Here is a 16452-nt window from a genome sequence, read left to right as displayed (position 1 = left end):
TGGTGGTGATAGTGGTAATGCTCCTTTTTCTACCTCTGCCCCTTGGCCTCTCTGTACTTCTCTCTTTCTATATGTCTCCACTCCTGTGTTTCTGTGTGTGTGTGTGTGTGTGTGTGTGTGTGTGTGTGCATCTGTATTCCTTCACCAATGTCTGTCTCTCTACTGCCTATCACCCCCTATTCATCCAGCAAACCTTCTTGGAGCATTTACAATATGCAATACATTGAGTTCTAGCTGTATCTTTGCGTTGGTGTTTCTTTGTATTGGTGAGCTTTTCTCTCTAGCTCTGCCACTATCTTGAGAAAGGAAGTCAGATGTGTCAAGGCCAAGACTCAAACCAGTTCTTCCTGGCTTTGAAACTTGCTGTCTAGACACTATGGAACACTAATTCTCAACACCATGATAGTAGTAGTCAAAAATCTAATGGTATCTTAGGCTGAATGAATAGGGGCATGATGTCCAGGACCATCATTGCCAAAATCTTGTCTTCCCTAATGGGGCCAAATCTGGAGTATTGTGCTCCCTTCCTGGTGCTACATTACTGGGAAAAGGAACAACTTAGACAAGATGGAGCCTCTTCAGAGGAGGGTGACTAGGATGGAGAGCATGGGAAGGACTAGAAACCATGCCAGTAAGGGGAATGGCTGAAATAACAGGGGATGTTTAGCCTGAAAAAGTGAAGGCAATGGGGATATGACAGCTGTCTTCAAGCACTTGAAGGTGTGGTCATTAGGAGAGGTGTTCCACCTGTTCTGCTTGGTCCCAAAGGGCAGAACTAAGAACAATGGGGAAAGAGGTAGCAGTGCCTAGAAGGCAAATTTTGTCTTGATGTAAGCAAACACTTCCTAATAATTGGAGCTCTCTGAGAGTGCACTGAGTTGCCTCAAGAGGTAGTGAGTTCCTCTTTCTATTGAAACTCTCCAAGTGGAGGCTGATTTGTTACTTGAATGGAATATTGTAAAGAAGATTCCTATTAAGCTATGGGTTGGGTTGAATAACCTCTGAGGTTCCTTCCAACTTGGAGACTTTGTCATTTGTCTAAGGAAGAATCTAGCAGCTGACCAGGTCCGACGTTGGTTCCATGAACTCTCTCCTTTCTCTTTTACAGGCTCTGCCTACAAATTGGTATGCTATGTCACCAACTGGTCCCAGTACCGAGCTGGGCTGGGATATTTCATTCCTGATGTCATTGACCCAAATCTATGTACACACATTATCTTTTCCTTCGCCAATATCAGCAACAATAAGATCATCCCTGGGGAGTGGAATGATGTCACCCAATATCACACCTTCATGGATCTCAAGAAAAGGCCAGTGGGATGAGGATGAGCATGAATGGGGTGTGGAGGGGTATCTAAAACCATTGGATTAGGTATATCCATTTTGAGTTCATCTAGTTCCTTGCTAGCTCATCTGAAGCAGGAGGAGGAAGATGGGAGAGCCTTGATATTGGGATCCCCATGTCATGTAGGGAGTGGGAGTATAGAAAGTAGAGCAGAAAAGGCAAGGAGTGCTTCTCTCTTGCATTCCTCAAGTGGCCTGACTTGGGAAAAATTGTGTAGGAAGTGGCTATCTCTATTGTCTACTATTTTCCTTTACCTCTCTTCTCAAGTCCCACGATTAGTGTCCTTATACTGACCCTGGCTGCTCAAGACACAGTCTCTCCCCCCGCCCCCCAGCTCTAACTCTAGCCAGGACTGCCCTCTCCCATTCAACACTCCATGCTCCTTTCCTGAACGCTTCCCCATCAAAATCTGCTTGTCTTTCATTCCAGTCCATCAAAACCACAGTTGGGTGTCTTATCCCTGTTAAAATTAGAGTGGATTATGAGGAGTTAATGCTTCTTCTCCTAAGTCGTCATGAGAATAGCTATTAGGGATTACTGAAAAGACACAGGTAACCCTAAAGAAATGTGTGTCTCAGTTGGTTGTTGTGACCATGACAGTTTGGGCTGTAGATAAACTAGTCCCAGCTCAGTACATCTGGCATACACCATCTCAGCAAGGAGTAAATTTCAATTCTGGAACTTAGCAATGAGCTATTTGGTTGTTCAAAATACAGAAAGATCCAATGGAGCCTCCAAGAGTTAATTTTAATTAGAAAATTGCATGTTAATGAGTATCTTCTAGAAATACAATGCTTAGGGATGGACAGGTGGCTCAGCAAGTAAGAGCACCAGCTCCAGTGTCGGGATGACCTGGGGATCAAATCCGGGCTTAGATACTTAGCACCACACCCAGAAATAATAACTGGCTGTGTAACCTTGAGCAAGTTACTTAACCCCGATTGCTTTAAAAAAAAAAAAGAAATACAATGCGTGAATTTCAAGAAGTGTTTCTAAGGGTGGACATTTGGGGTACCATGGCAGGATGGTAATGAAACCCTCAGTGAATCAAACTCAATTTCTTTCCATTGCAGAAATCGCAACCTGAAAACTCTCCTAGCCATTGGAGGTGCCAAATTTGGTTCCAAAGGGTAAGCATATAGCTCATATTATTTATTTCAAACAGTCAGCAAATGTTTATTAAACTAGTATTATATGCCAAGTATTGTGCTAATCTCTTGGGATACCAAAAAATAAAGTAAAAATAGTGCCTGCCCACAAGGAGATTATATTCTAATGGATTAAATATATTAATTCCCCTGGTGAGGGGTAGATGTTCTCTCAGCCAATCCAATTCTGTATCCTCAGGGTTTTTTGAACAGTAGTTGACATTTATATTACAAATTGTAAGGTTATAAAGCATTTTACATCCTTTACTTTATAACAACTGTGTGAGGAAAATATTACAAGAATTATCTGCATTTTACCAATGAAGAAACTGAGGCTAGAGGAGGTTAAGTGAGAACTATGGTTACCCAGTTAGGATGTGTCAGAAGGAAGATTTTAAAACAGTTCTTCTCGACTTTCTAAGGGCATCATTATATGTAGAAAACCAGCCTTCGAGCCAGGAAGTTAAGGATTCAAGTCCTGCCTCTGACACATATTGGTTGTATGACCCTGACAAGTAACTACATCACCTTCAGTAGTTTAAATAGCTCTCTAAGACTACAAATTGCAGAGAGTTGACTGACCAGCACTGACAGAAGGATTTTGTTATCTCAATGCTCTCTGTACCAATTAGATCACAGGGCCAGCCCCTATGCCTTCCTTACACTATGTATAATGGAAAGAGTATTGGACTTCCAGCTAGGCTACCTAGAGTAGCCTTAACCTCTGAGTCAGTTTCTTCACTGGTAAAACGGGAATAGTACCTACATCATAGGGTTGATCAGATGAGATAATGTATGTAAAATCCCTTGTAAAATTGGAAGCAACACATACATATACATACACACATACACACACACATACATACATACATACATACATACATACATACATACATACGTATGTATACCCCCAAAGGGTGGGGGAGGTTGTAAGTCAAAGGATAAATGAGTGAATTAAAAGCACATGCTAAACATTTACTATGTACCAAGAACTCTGCTAGGATGTAAATAAAAAGTTAAATTGTCCTACCCTCAAGGAGCTTACATTCTAATCAGTAGAGATCACACATAGAGGGGAGTGGTATCCAGGGAAACCTGTTTTGATTTAGATTCTAGGAAATCATACAGATGCAATAGTCAGTCCTTTGATATGCCTTTTATAGGGTCAATGGTAGTGTTAATTTTATTATAGTTCTTGAAGCAAGAGGTGGAAGAGGAGTGAGGCACAGACAGAAAATGGCTGGAGTGGAGATGATGGTATATGGGCCCATGGAGTTCAGGCCTGAGTGGTTTTTGTTCTGCTCAGGCATGGTTTCTGGAGGTCCTCTTTAAACAGTAGAAATGAGACTGCAATTGTGAATGAACTTCCATAGACTCTGGGGTAACATATTATGCTGGCTTCCTTACCAGTTCTTTCCAAAAGACATCAGTCTTGTTTCTATCAGGTTCCATCCCATGGTGGAGTCTTCTGAATCACGATCAACATTTATCAAATCTGTGATCCCACTCCTGAGGTACAATGGCTTCGATGGGCTGGACGTAGACTGGATCTATCCTGAGCTGAATGAAAAGCCTTTTTTTACTTCTCTGATTCACGTATGGTCAAGTCTCATGGTTCATTCCCCATATTGGGTGTAGAGTCACATGCTGGGTATTACAGAAAGGAGGAACCCTGATGCTTAGCTGCTGGCATCTCTCAAGTTTATCAGAGAAAACCCAGGTCCTCCCCCCCTTGGTATGATAGAGCAGGCCAGGTTATGTCTTTGGTCAAGTCCCAGAACAATAGGGAAGTATTCTCTGAGTTCTCAAGGGCTAAGGAGAGGATGTTCTGAATCATGTGGGGTTGAATGGGAAGTAGCCCTCTTAATCCTTTCCCAGACACAAGAAGCATGGGGCAGACTTTGTTCTAGTTCTTGAAGAGCCTCAGGAGGACAGGGATGGGTGGTCCACATGGGTGGCATCTGGGGGGGACTATCCTTTCCCAACCAATAAGATTCCTGGATTCCTAAGCCTTTCTAAGAAAAGGAGAATATTTGCTTTGTGGCATTTCCCAAACCCCAGGCTAATGCCTTGTTCTCAAATTCTTAAACATCTCTCTTCTTATGTCCCATAGGAGTTAGCTGATGCTTTCCAGAAAGAGGCCAAAAAACCCACGGACAAGCTTATTTTGTCTGCCGGGGTGGCTGCAGGAAGGCAGATAATCGATAACAGCTATGATATTAAGAACCTGGCAAAGTGAGTATAACTGGAGTCAGCTGATCTCCTCCTCTGCCTTTAACCCAGTTTGGACAAATGATCTGCTGGATATGGGATTTGAGGAAGAGGAGGATACCTCTTGTTTTTAAAGGTTTTTCTAGAAGGTTTTCTTTAATCACCTGTCCACACCCCAAACTCTTCACACTCGGGAAGTTTTTCCTTCTGTCAACCTTTAATCCTTCATGTTGTACCTTAAGCTTAATAGAAACAATCCCTTATGGTTTCTTATGGATTCTCAGAAAAAAATTGTTTTTCACTTTCACTCTCTGGATTCTTTAGAGACGTGGATTTCATCAACCTTCTGTCCTTCGATTTCCATGGATCCTGGGACAATCCCCTAGTGACTGGCCACCATAGCCCTCTGAAAAAAGGGACCCAGGACCAGCGGAACAGCGCTTACTATAATGTGGTAGGACTGGAAAGCTGAGATGGATGGCCAAAGGAGAGGGACTTTTGTTTTTAAGCATGGTCTTTTTTAATCATTATACAATACACGTTGTGAGGTTTAGTACAGAAATACAATTCATAATATATCATTTAAATGTGATACGTAAAAGTTTACAATCTTCCTCTTAATTTCCCCTTCAATTGAGAAATAGGACTTGTGAATAAATCATTTATATATAGCACAGCTGGGGCCTGGAATCAGGATGACTCATCTTCCTGAGTTCAAATCCGGCCTCAGACACTTACTAGGTGTATGACCCTGGGCAAGTCTCTTAACCCTGTTTGCCTTTGGTTTCTTCATATCAAATGAGCTGGAGAAGGAAATGGCAAACCCCTCTAGTTTCTTTGCCAAGAAAACCCCAAATGGAGTCACAAGGAATTAGATACAACTAAACATTTATATGTGGTATATAAAAATTCACAGTCCTCCTCATGTTTTCCTCTTCAAATAAGAAATATTATTTATAAATATATCATTTCTATATAAGATATACATATATAACACATATGTGTGAACATATATACACACATACCCATATATAAAATACATATGTGTATATATGTATATATGTGTGTGTATGTGCTTTGAATGGGGAACCAATGAAACTGCAGCTGGAGAGGCACAAAGGGTGCTGGCCAGTCAAGTGTCATTAACTCCTTATCTCAGGAAAGAAGGAAACAAACATTTATTAAATGTCTATTGTGTGCTAGGCATTTTAAAATATTATCTTATTTGGTCCTTACAACCACTCTGGAATGTAGGTGCTATTATTATCCCCATTTTACAAAGGAGGAAACTGAGGCAGATGGTCACATAGCTAGACCAGACAGGATTCGAACTCATGTCTTCCTGACTCCTAGCCCAGTGCTCTACCCAATACACCACCTAACTGCCTCTTCACAACTGGGCCTACAGCAAAAGTAGCCATCATCTTCACCAAATGGCAAAGTATGTGCTGGCTCATTCTTCATTTCCCAATCTGAACATCCCATCCTGACACATCTCTACTAAGTAACAACCATTCCTAACCCCATCCCATCCTTAACCCCAATCCCTACTAAGTAAGCATCTTTTCTATCATATTGACAAAAGAAGTGGGCATCTTTAATCTGATTTGATCCAAATGATAACCCTTTAACATAGGCAAAAGAGGGATATCTACACTTGACAGTGAGGAAATTTATCCAAGGTAGACATATAGACATATGAAGGCCTGGGAGAGGAGGTACAGAGAAAGACTGGGGAAAACCCCATGCCTTTTAACCTCAACCTTACCCCACCTTAACCCTGTTCTTTTCAGAATATGCAGTTTTTATTTTCCTGGAAATTTTTATGAGGGGGGAGGGCAAATATTTTAGTTTGTTTTTTTTTTTCTGAAAAATTTTCCAGGCCTTCACATCTTTTTTCATTTGGCTTGTCAGCTAGAGAAATGGTGCCACGATTGGCTTATGTCTTCCTTGCTCCCACTATGTTTCTGTCTGACCTTAGTTTGATGCAATATAAGGAGTACTGGATTTGTAATTGTGGGATCTAGGTTCGGATCCTGACTCTGGTTTTGACTCCCTATGTGACTCTGGGCAGGCCCACTTTGGCCCACTGTGTTAATTTCTATATTTGAAAAAGGTCACCAAACTAGATAATGTCCAAGGGCCTTTCCCAACTCTGAGTCTTGTGATTCAGAGTGTTTTCCAATGCAGGGGATTCCCCACATCCAGTACCTACCCTCCCACTTCCCTGATCAGTTTGCATAATTTATTCAACAAAAATTTGAAGAGCTCTCCCTGTGTGTGAGGAGCTGGGAATAAGGAGAATGGATCCCATCTCACAAATTTTTTCTGGTCTCCACCATAGCCCAAAGAGTTCCAAACTAGCCTCTTTTCTATCCTTGTCTGTCAAAGTGGGTAACTCTTGGGAGATCAGAAAATAACTAGTTCCATTCCATCCCTATCCCCAAGACAAATGCCACAAGCAGTCAACACAAAGAAGATAGGATGAAATTTGGTGACAAAGACCTATATGTCTGGTTTTCTAATTTCTTCTTAAATTCCTTGCCTAGTCTTTTAAAAATTCATCCATCCATCCATTCGTTTAAAAAATAACATCCTAATTTCTTTAAGACCAGAGAATCATATATGAAGGACAATGATCAACTTATTGCCAGGGATCAAAACACAGCCTTTGCCCTCCCCACAAACAAACAAAACCTGTGTGTCCTTGCCCCAACAATGGAGAAGCTGAATTTAGAACAGAAACGGACAGATGTGTTGGATCTCAATAAGCCGGAGGTGGAAGCAGAGATATTTTAGGTCCCTTCATTTCTCTCCACACTCAAGGTTCAGTTCAATCTTAGTTTGCCTTCCTTCCCTAGGACTATGCTGTGAACTACTGGAAGAGTCAGGGCATGCCAGAGGAGAAGATTATCATGGGCATCCCTACGTATGGCCGCTCCTTCACCCTCTCCACACCTTCACCTAATCCAGGTGTGGGGGCCCCTGCCAGTGCTCCTGGCACTCCCGGCCAATTCACTGCAGAAGCAGGCTTCTTGGCCTACTATGAGGTACCCAAGAATTTTTACTTGTGCTAGACTTTCTGTCACATTATAGTCAGGTGGGATGACCCGCTCAGAGTAGAGAGATGAAATCAATCCCCAGGAAGCTAGACTACTTAGTCAGAAAGCTCCCAAGGCTCAGGCCACTGGTGATCTGTGCTGGTCTGTGGGTGGGAGTGGGAGGAGGGAGTCCCTTGCTACCTTTCAATCTTCCCTAGAATACATACAAAAAAGTGGAGATGACTCTGGAAGTCAGTGTAAGGCATGGTAGGTGTCACAGGGATGAAGAGACAATCCTTGTCCCCTCTGGTCTTATGGTACAGCTGGGAAGACAGAACATGACTGATTCTGTTCAGATCCAGAGGTTCGAACTAGGAGCAATGGGTAGAAGCTGTTGATTCAGATTTCACTGGCTACAAGGGAAAACTTAACAGTGAGAGCCCATCCAAAAATAGAATGGATGGTCCTGGAAGGAAACTCCTTTGCTAGCTGATTTCAGGTGGAGGTGGCTATTTGTTGGGAATTCTATAGCCAGGTGTCCTTGCTTAGGTATAGGACGATGTTTCAGAGCAGAGTTTCTTAATCTTTTTTGTGTCGTGGACCCTGTGGGAGTCTGGTAAAGCCTCAAGGTTCCTTCTCAAAACAATGTTATAAAATCATAAAATGAAATACATAAGCTTACAAAGGAAACCAATTATTAAAATATTAAAACAAAACAAATTCACAGATCCCCCAGAAATTTATCCAGTGATTGAGGACACCAGGCTAAGCATTCACCACCCTTCCCCCACTCTCTTAGGTATGCCAGTTCCTACAAGGTGCCACAGTCAAAAGAATCCCAGAACAGCAGGTACCTTATGCAGTCAAGGGCAACCAATGGGTTGGTTTTGATGATGAGGAGAGTGTGGAGACCAAGGTAAGTACCAAGGTGATGGAGACAATGAGGGCGCCTCCCTGGCCAAACTCAGGACACAAAGAAAGAAGGCACAGAAGCCTCCAGGGTGGCTCTAGGATGAAAGTCCAGGAATTTCTTTAGGCTGAAGTCAATAGTGAGGCTTAAAAAGACCTCTGAGGACCTGAGGCATAGAAAATCGAAAGGGTGGGAGAGAAGAAAGAGAAGAGCAGAGTAAGGGAGGAAGAAAGTAGGAAAGAAAGAAGGAAAGAAGGAAGGGAAGCAGAAAAGAAGCAAAGGAAAGAAACAAATATGCAAGGAAAGAAGAAAGGAAGGAGCAAAGAAGGGGAAAAAAGGAAAAGGGGGAAGGAAGTAAAGAAAGGAAGCAAAGAAGGAAGAAAATAAAAAAGGATGGAAGAAGGGAAAGAGGGAATAATGAAGAAAGGAATGAAACTAGGAAGGAAGGAAACAAAGAAGCAAGGAAGGAGAGGAAAGCAGAAAGGAAGCAAGGAAGGAAGGGACAAAAGGAGGGAAGGAAGGAGAGGATAGATGAAACAAAATGGGAAGGAAAGCAGAAGGGAAGTAAAGAAGTAATGAAGGAAAAAAGGAAGGAAGGAAAACAAAAAGGCAAAAAGGAAAGAAGCAAAGAAAGAAGGAAGAAAAGTGGAAGGAAAGAAGAAAGAAAGAAGGTAAAAGAGAGAAAGAGAGAACAAGAGAGAAGAGTGGAGATGATGGCGCTGAGCATTGACATTCCCTCTCTCAATCTCAGTGTCTTCTCTGGAGCACTAGTACCTCCATTTATTGTCCCTGTTATGGGCAGGGGCTGGGGTGGGGGGAGGAGCAGCTCTCTTGTTTCCATAGCTGTCTTCTACTTTTGCTCCTCAAAGTCCATCTGGTCATCTCCAAGGCCACTGTAACTGAAGCAGTACCCTTTATGTTCCATGGACCTAGAGTCCTAAGCACTTTCAAACCCCTTGGGATCCTGGTGTCAGCATCTGCTCAATTATTCTGCGGAGTATTGCTGTGTGTGTGTGGGGGGGGAGGCGGAGTGAAGGAAAGAAATGAAGGTATCTACCCTGTCCTCCAAGGATGTAGGGTCTGTGGGTTCCCTCAGTTGCCCCTTTGTACCAGGAAGTCCTTTTTTCTATCTAATCTAAATGTTTGCTGCTAAATTATTAACCCATTCCCTCATCTGGACCAGAGTCTAATTTTGAGCCATTCCCAGAGACCTAGGAGGGCTGCTAGGTTGTCTTTTCAGCTCCCTTCCCACATCCTTGTATATTTCCTGCAGGTCAAGTATTTGAAGAACTCAAAATTGGGAGGGGCCATGATTTGGTCCCTTGATCTGGATGACTTTACTGGTCAGTTCTGCAAAAAGGGTTCATTTCCACTCCTCCAGGCAATCAAGAGGACACTGGACTCTGCCAATAAAGGTATTAGAAGCTGGAAGGAATAGTTGCCCACCAGAGGTAATTATGTAAGTGGGAAGGACTCTGGACTTCAGGTCAAAAGACCTGAATTCAAATTCCAACTTTGTTGAATACTACCTGTATAACTTTGGTCAAGTCAATACATTTGCCTAAAATGAGGGAGTTAGACTTGATACCCTCTGAGTTCTGACATTCTATGATAGTATAAGATTGGAGGAATGGTATACAAATATATTTGGGTATTTGCATTGTTGGGCTTCTAGCTGGTGCAGTAGTACATACAGTGCCAAACCTAGAGTTGGGAAGACTTGTCTTCATGAGTTCAAATGTCACCTCAGACACTTCCTATCTGTATGACCCTGGGCAAGTCACTTAACTCTGCCTCCGTTTCTTCATCTGTAAAATGAGCTAGAGAATGAAATGGCAAATTTTTCAGAATCTTCGCCAAGAAAACTCCAAATGGGGTCATGAAGAATCAAACATGATTGAAAACAGCAGAACGACAATAATGCTGTTTGCATTGTTATATAGACATTCATGTCATTACTTCTCATCTCTGTCCCAGGAAAGTTCTTCTAGACCCTGTTCTGATCTCTGATTATCCCAGGCTTGACAAACAAACAAAAACTAGACAAAAACAAAACCAGAGCCCTCTGACAGACAGGCTTGATCAGATTCTTTGTTTCAAGAGCAGAGGGTCTTGGTTTTGACTGCAGAATCTTCTCTTTTATTCACAGACTAAACTAGAAACTGAACGTCTGGACGTTCCTCCGTCTTAACAATCTCACAGATGGATGCCCGAAGGCTGTGGGTATCCTTGCCTTCCTACCCACTCCACCAGACAGCCTCGCTTCATTCTCAAGCTGCTGAATAGAATAAAATATAAATGATTCTACCTAAGAAAATTGAGTGCTGCCACTTTACTCTTACAATAGCATTCTGTCTTCACATTCAGACATTCCAAAACCTGTTGGGCTCAAGTCATCCCACCTCCTAATTTGAGACCAAACTGTCTCATTAGTCCACCCAATCTCCTGCTTCCACTTCTGTTTTCTGAAACATCATCCGCCAGGACTAGGAGACATTTCCCAGGTGGATACATCACTGACTGCAGAAAGTCTTTTGTCTTCTTTCACCCAAGGCTTGGGGGTGCACTCAAGAAAGAGAGAACTACCATATTAATTTGCTTCTTAATGGCCACATAGAGATCAATGATCAGCTCGATGGATTTCAAGAATTCATTGGGGTCTGTTCCTTGCACCCTAGACTCTGAACTCTATAGAATTGTCCCTCTCTCACACCTGCTTCTGAAGGGAGGGAGGAGGCATTTACTTTGCAAACATCCTGGAGCAGATAAGGAAACTAGAAGGGGGGGGGTGACTTAGAGAAGACTCTGACCTGACCTTTTCTTCCAGTTTCACCACCCTGAAGATGCCCCAGGATCATTGTTCATGGGAATAGGGGGTGTCCCCAAAGGGTGACAAACCAAAGTCTTAGTGGCAATGGTGGTGGTCAATGATAGAACAAAGAATGGAAGAGCTCCCTGACTTGAAACATTCACAAGACTGGTCAGTCAGTCAACAAGCATTTATTATTTATTATGTCAGGTTTAGGATACGAAAAAAAAGCAAAAACAAGCCCTGCCCTCAAGAAGCTCACGTTCTAAGGGAGGTGATGACAACGTGTAGGTAACAGTATACATAGAAAGGAGATGGACAGTAATCTCAGAGGGGAGTTACTACCAGATTGGGGGATGAGGTCATATTCGGACTGATCCCCAGTAAGTTTAAATTGGACACGATCTGAGTCAGGGGCCTTGGATAAAAGAAATTAAAGAGGACAGGTATTTGGGGACCGTGAGTGAAAATAGCCTTGGTGTGACCACTTGCTTCTGAGTCATCTAAGATCCTTAAGATTCTGGAAATATCAGGTACATTGCAATAGCATTCAAGAACTTTGATTGCCGTTTGATGGGTCTGGGCCAGAAATTTCAAACCAAGAGATCTTGGTAGATTTCTAAGCTGGTTGCTTTTGGCTTCTCTCCCTCCTAGGAATTCTATCAGACTTCAAAGAAAAAGATATAGAAGCAGCAACTGGTTTGGGAGATGGTTGGATGAGGCTTTGAAATCAATGAGTAGAATCTGATTTTCCAGGTGGGGATGGGCTCTGACAGATGGGAGATAGACAGGTATAATGAGGCAAAATGTGGTCACAACCAGGGACAGAAGTGACAAGTGACATCATGTTTCAGTCAAACCAGGGCAACAAAGGCCAATGGTTTGTGTTGTACATATGAAATCAAGCAACTTAAAAGATTTAGGGTGAAAGAATGGAGAGGTCTTCTAATTCCAATCTTTCCTTTTATCTGTGATGGCATTGAGAAGTAGAAGTGGGGAAGTCACTGAGTACATGTCCTACAGTCCCCATGGCCCCACTGTCTTAGATACTTCAAAATAACCTCTCTCTCATTCTTCCCCACTCCTAACCCTCCATTACTGCTGCATGCTTAAGACTTCCAGACTAGGAGCGGCTAGATGGCACAGTGAGTAAAGTGCCGGCCCTGGAGTCAGGAGCACCCGAGTTTGGTTCCAGCTTCAGACACTTAACACCCACAAAAAAACTAGCCGTGCAACCTTGGGCAAGTTACTTAACCCCAATTGCCCTCTAAAAGGCAAAAAAAAAAAAGACTTCCGGGCCTTTCTATCTGCCTGAAACAGGGCTTACTTTTATATATTATCTCTCCCAATTAGAATGAGAGCTCCTGACAACAGGGACTGTATAGTTTTTTTTTTCTTTCTTCCTCTTTCTTTTTAAGTAAGTTTTTATTGACCTTTTGTTTTTAAAGATTGTCATAAATTTCCTTAGTTTCCCTTGCTTGTCCTCTTCTAGAGTAATACCATATAACAAAGAGTATTTTTTAAAGACAAAATAAGAAAGAAAAAGAAGAGAAAAAAAGTCTGATGAATACATTGGGAACAATCTGGAAAATATGTGCAGACCTTCCACCTCTGCAAAGGGCTGGGGAGGCTGTGGTCCCATATCTCATTCTTCTCGTTATTCTTGTTCTTTAAAACTTTTCAACATTGACTTTGATTTGTGTGTAGTAGTTTTTTTTTTTTCCATTTCCATTGTTGTAGTCAGGTCTAGCTTTTTTTCCCATTTGTATCCCCAGCTCTTGGAACATAAGTGGTGCTTAATAAATGCTTTTTCGCTGATTGATTAGCTCAGTCATTCACTCATGGACAGGAACAAAAATTGATAATATCATGAAGAGCAAAAGTTGGCCACTGTTATAAATGCCAGAGTAGACACTTGAGTGTGGATCTTGGGGTTCGATTAAAATTAACAAAGTTATCAGTGACCTATGTGCAAGGAAAGATGCTAAGCTGTAGGAATACAAACACACACCACACACACAAATGGTCCCTGTCCTCAAGGAGCTTGGTTTTACTAGGGGATACCATAGGAAAACAAGTAAGTTAATTCAAGATAAATCAAAGAGAGAATGCTAACAACTATGGAGATAAGGAAAGGATTCCTATAGAAGGAAGCTGTCAAAGGAGTTAATTGTGTAATACTGCATCTAGACATCCTATAGAGGGAAAAGCCCTTCAGAAGCTTAGATCTGCACCTGGGATCTCTGCCCTGTTAAGCATTGACCTAATTCCCTAAAAGTCCTTCACCCCACTCACGATATCATGAAATTATCTTGAGATTAGTGACCATTTCATTCTTTGTATTTGTATACTCAGAGCATTTGTATTTGTTTTCCTGCCCATAGTAGGCACTTAATAAATGTTGGTTGACTGATATGAAATGAAAAGGTGGTCTCCTAACAAAACAATTGGGAACTCCAAATCTAGGGATACCCAAGGTCACCTGGCATCAGAGAACCATGGAAATTTCAGGTGTGGGAGAAAGAAGTATTGGGACTGAGGGTGCTCTGGGCAGTACCAGTGGAAATGGCCATAGCCACTGATTCAACAAGCACCAAAACTATTCATTCACTACCATATGCCAGGCATGGTACTAGGTACTGGGGATACAAAGACAAAAACCAGAATGATTCCTGTATTCAGGGCATTTATGTTGGAAGGGGGAGGGCTCCTCCCAGGACCTCCACTTAAGGAGGGCACCCAGGAGCTGGCCTCTCTTTGTTTCCTACCAGGCTGCACACATCATGCCCAAGCAGTGGGTTCTTTCTCTCTCTCCCCACATTCTTTTCAGCTTCCTTTTATGTGTTTCCTTCCTCATTAGAATTTAAGCTAAGTCTTAAGGGCAGGGGCTGCCTTTCTTTTTGCTTGTATTTGTATTCTCAGCACTTACCATGGTGTCTGGCAATGCTAAGTACCAAAAAAAATGCTTGTTGACTGACTATATTTGATGGGGGAGGGAAGATGTTACATTACACAGATAAGGAAATACAAAATATATGAGAAGTAAATGTAAAGTCATCTTGGGGGTAAATGGAAGGCATTAGCAACTGGGGAATCAAGAGAGGAATCTTCTAGGAAGTAGTCTTTAGGAAATGTTGAGAATATTTCCAATTGCATGGGCATTAGACTTACCAATCCTTTTGCTAGGAAGGATATTTCCTGGGGCCGGAGCAATTTTAGCCATCAAGAGGAGCCCTTGGTTTTCCAGATGGAAAACCTCCAGAGGTCATTGAGCCCATTGACCTGTCTCCAGGACAGAGGAGATCCTAGAGCATTATTTCTGAGCTGGGTACCCAGGAGACACAGGTCGTCAACAATACTTACAAATTGTCTCCTCTCACTTTTTGAGCTCCCTAGCCCCTGAGGCTCTTCCCATCAGATCTAGTTGCCTCAAGACACATAGGCAGGTACCCAAACCAAAGTACAACTCTGAATTTCCCTGTCCCTGTGTTTGTGGTGAAAACTCACAAGTGGCAAGTGATATAACCCAGCTCCCTTATTTTGCAAAGCCTTGAGGTTTAAAGAGGTAATGTGTGGGATTTCCTCTTTCCCTCATCTGTTTCCAGTCCCCAGCTTTCTAGAACCAAACCAGAGGGAAATGATGCCTTCCCAGGGAAGTGATTTTTTCTCCTTTCTTTGTAACTTCAGTGCTTAGCCCAATACCTGGCACACAGTAGGTGCCCAGTAAATGCCAGCTGACTTACTGACAAAGTCAACTTCTCATGTCTGTGCTCCTAGAATTCCTAGTTTTGTCCTGTGGTCCTTAAAGTCACAGTCAATCCTTTAGCAAGCAGATGAAGAAAGTCTTTACCAAAGGCCATACCTTTGGTAGGGATAGATTGGTGAGGAGTCACAATGCATGCAGGGTTTTTGTTTTGTTTTTTTCCCCTTTTTTGGAGGAGGGCTAAGTGACTTCCCCAAAGTCACACAGCTAGTAACTGTTAAGTGTCTGAGGCTGGATTTGAACTCGGGTCCTCTTGACTCCAGGGCCAGTGCTCTATTCACTAATGCCACCTAGCCACCCCCACATGCAGGGGTTTTTAAAGACCGTGTAGGTGGTTGAAAACATAGTGAGACTGAAAGGGTACCATGAAGCCATATCTAACCCAATAAGTCCTCCTTTGACCTGTTACAATCCTGTAAGCTGGCCTGAAACCTTGACTGTTAAAGTGCCCACCCACCTCCTCCCAGGCCTTTCGCCTTTCCATTACCATTGTCCCCCCTCATCGACTCTTCCTTAGAGTACTGTGATAGTCCCTTAACTGGTCTCTATGTCTCCAGTCTCCCCTTTCCCATTTGTCCTTCACACTGCTGCCAGAGCAATATAATTTATGCACAGGTCATGCCACTCTTTTTCTCTAAACTCTTCACTGGCTCCAAATAAAGTCCAAACTGCTTAATCTGGCATTTCAATGCCTTCTGTAATCTGGCACTGATCCACCTTTTCAGCTTCATCTACAGGGGCACACCAAAGGAGAAGGAGCAGTCCGAATTTCTCTTACTTTTCAGTTATGCCAAAGGGTAGACCCAGAGAGCTAGGGAGAGTAGACCCATTAGGAGGTACCTCCCCTCTTCACAACCCTTAATGAACTCCCAGCTGCCCTGGGAGGGGCTCTTCTTCCCATGTAATGACTCTGGCACCTTGAGCTGGCCTCCTGCATATGACTGCTTTCCTATCACAATTGTTGGTAACTTCAGTCAACAGCCAAAATAGCTTCAGAAGTTTCCATTTTAATGTTCCCTATACTTTAGGCTAATTACACAAGATGGAACACACAGATAAGATTCAGAGGAGATGAAGGGGAGCCACGTGTAAGCTCATACCTCCATCACCCCCACCATACACACCACTGAACTTCACCCCAAGGAGGTGGGTGGGGGCAGGAGGTGGATCACCATGACTCCCTATAAAAGTGAGGCAAGAGCCCAGTTGGTCCAGGTCCTTGTAG

The 16452-nt window shown here is 42.7% G+C and overlaps 1 protein-coding gene across 3 annotated transcripts in view; it reads left to right on the top strand.

The window, feature by feature from the left end:
* The window catches only part of CHI3L2 (chitinase 3 like 2), a 17559-nt gene extending 6587 nt beyond the window's left edge, over nucleotides 1-10972 (top strand). The window contains exons 3-11 of one of the 3 annotated variants that reach the window (XM_069090386.1): nucleotides 1109-1310; nucleotides 2419-2475; nucleotides 3939-4089; nucleotides 4607-4728; nucleotides 5029-5158; nucleotides 7566-7754; nucleotides 8545-8661; nucleotides 9929-10106; nucleotides 10805-10972. In XM_069090386.1, the coding sequence (XP_068946487.1) occupies nucleotides 1109-1310; nucleotides 2419-2475; nucleotides 3939-4089; nucleotides 4607-4728; nucleotides 5029-5158; nucleotides 7566-7754; nucleotides 8545-8661; nucleotides 9929-10093 (1133 nt within the window). In that variant the 3' untranslated portion in view covers nucleotides 10094-10106; nucleotides 10805-10972. Of the gene's footprint in view, nucleotides 1-1108; nucleotides 1311-2418; nucleotides 2476-3938; nucleotides 4090-4606; nucleotides 4729-5028; nucleotides 5159-7565; nucleotides 7755-8544; nucleotides 8662-9928; nucleotides 10107-10804 lie in introns of those variants that run through there. The other 2 variants (XM_069090384.1, XM_069090383.1) reach the window with 2 other exon arrangements.
* The last annotated feature ends 5480 nt before the right edge of the window (nucleotides 10973-16452 follow it).

Source organism: Petaurus breviceps, unplaced genomic scaffold, assembly GCF_028583685.1.
Source record: "Petaurus breviceps papuanus isolate PSGF00001 unplaced genomic scaffold, PetGlider_PUasm1.0 186, whole genome shotgun sequence".
Taxonomy (NCBI): domain Eukaryota; kingdom Metazoa; phylum Chordata; class Mammalia; order Diprotodontia; family Petauridae; genus Petaurus; species Petaurus breviceps.
Note: the sequence above shows the minus strand (reverse complement) of the source record. Positions and strands in the feature narration are given on the sequence as shown.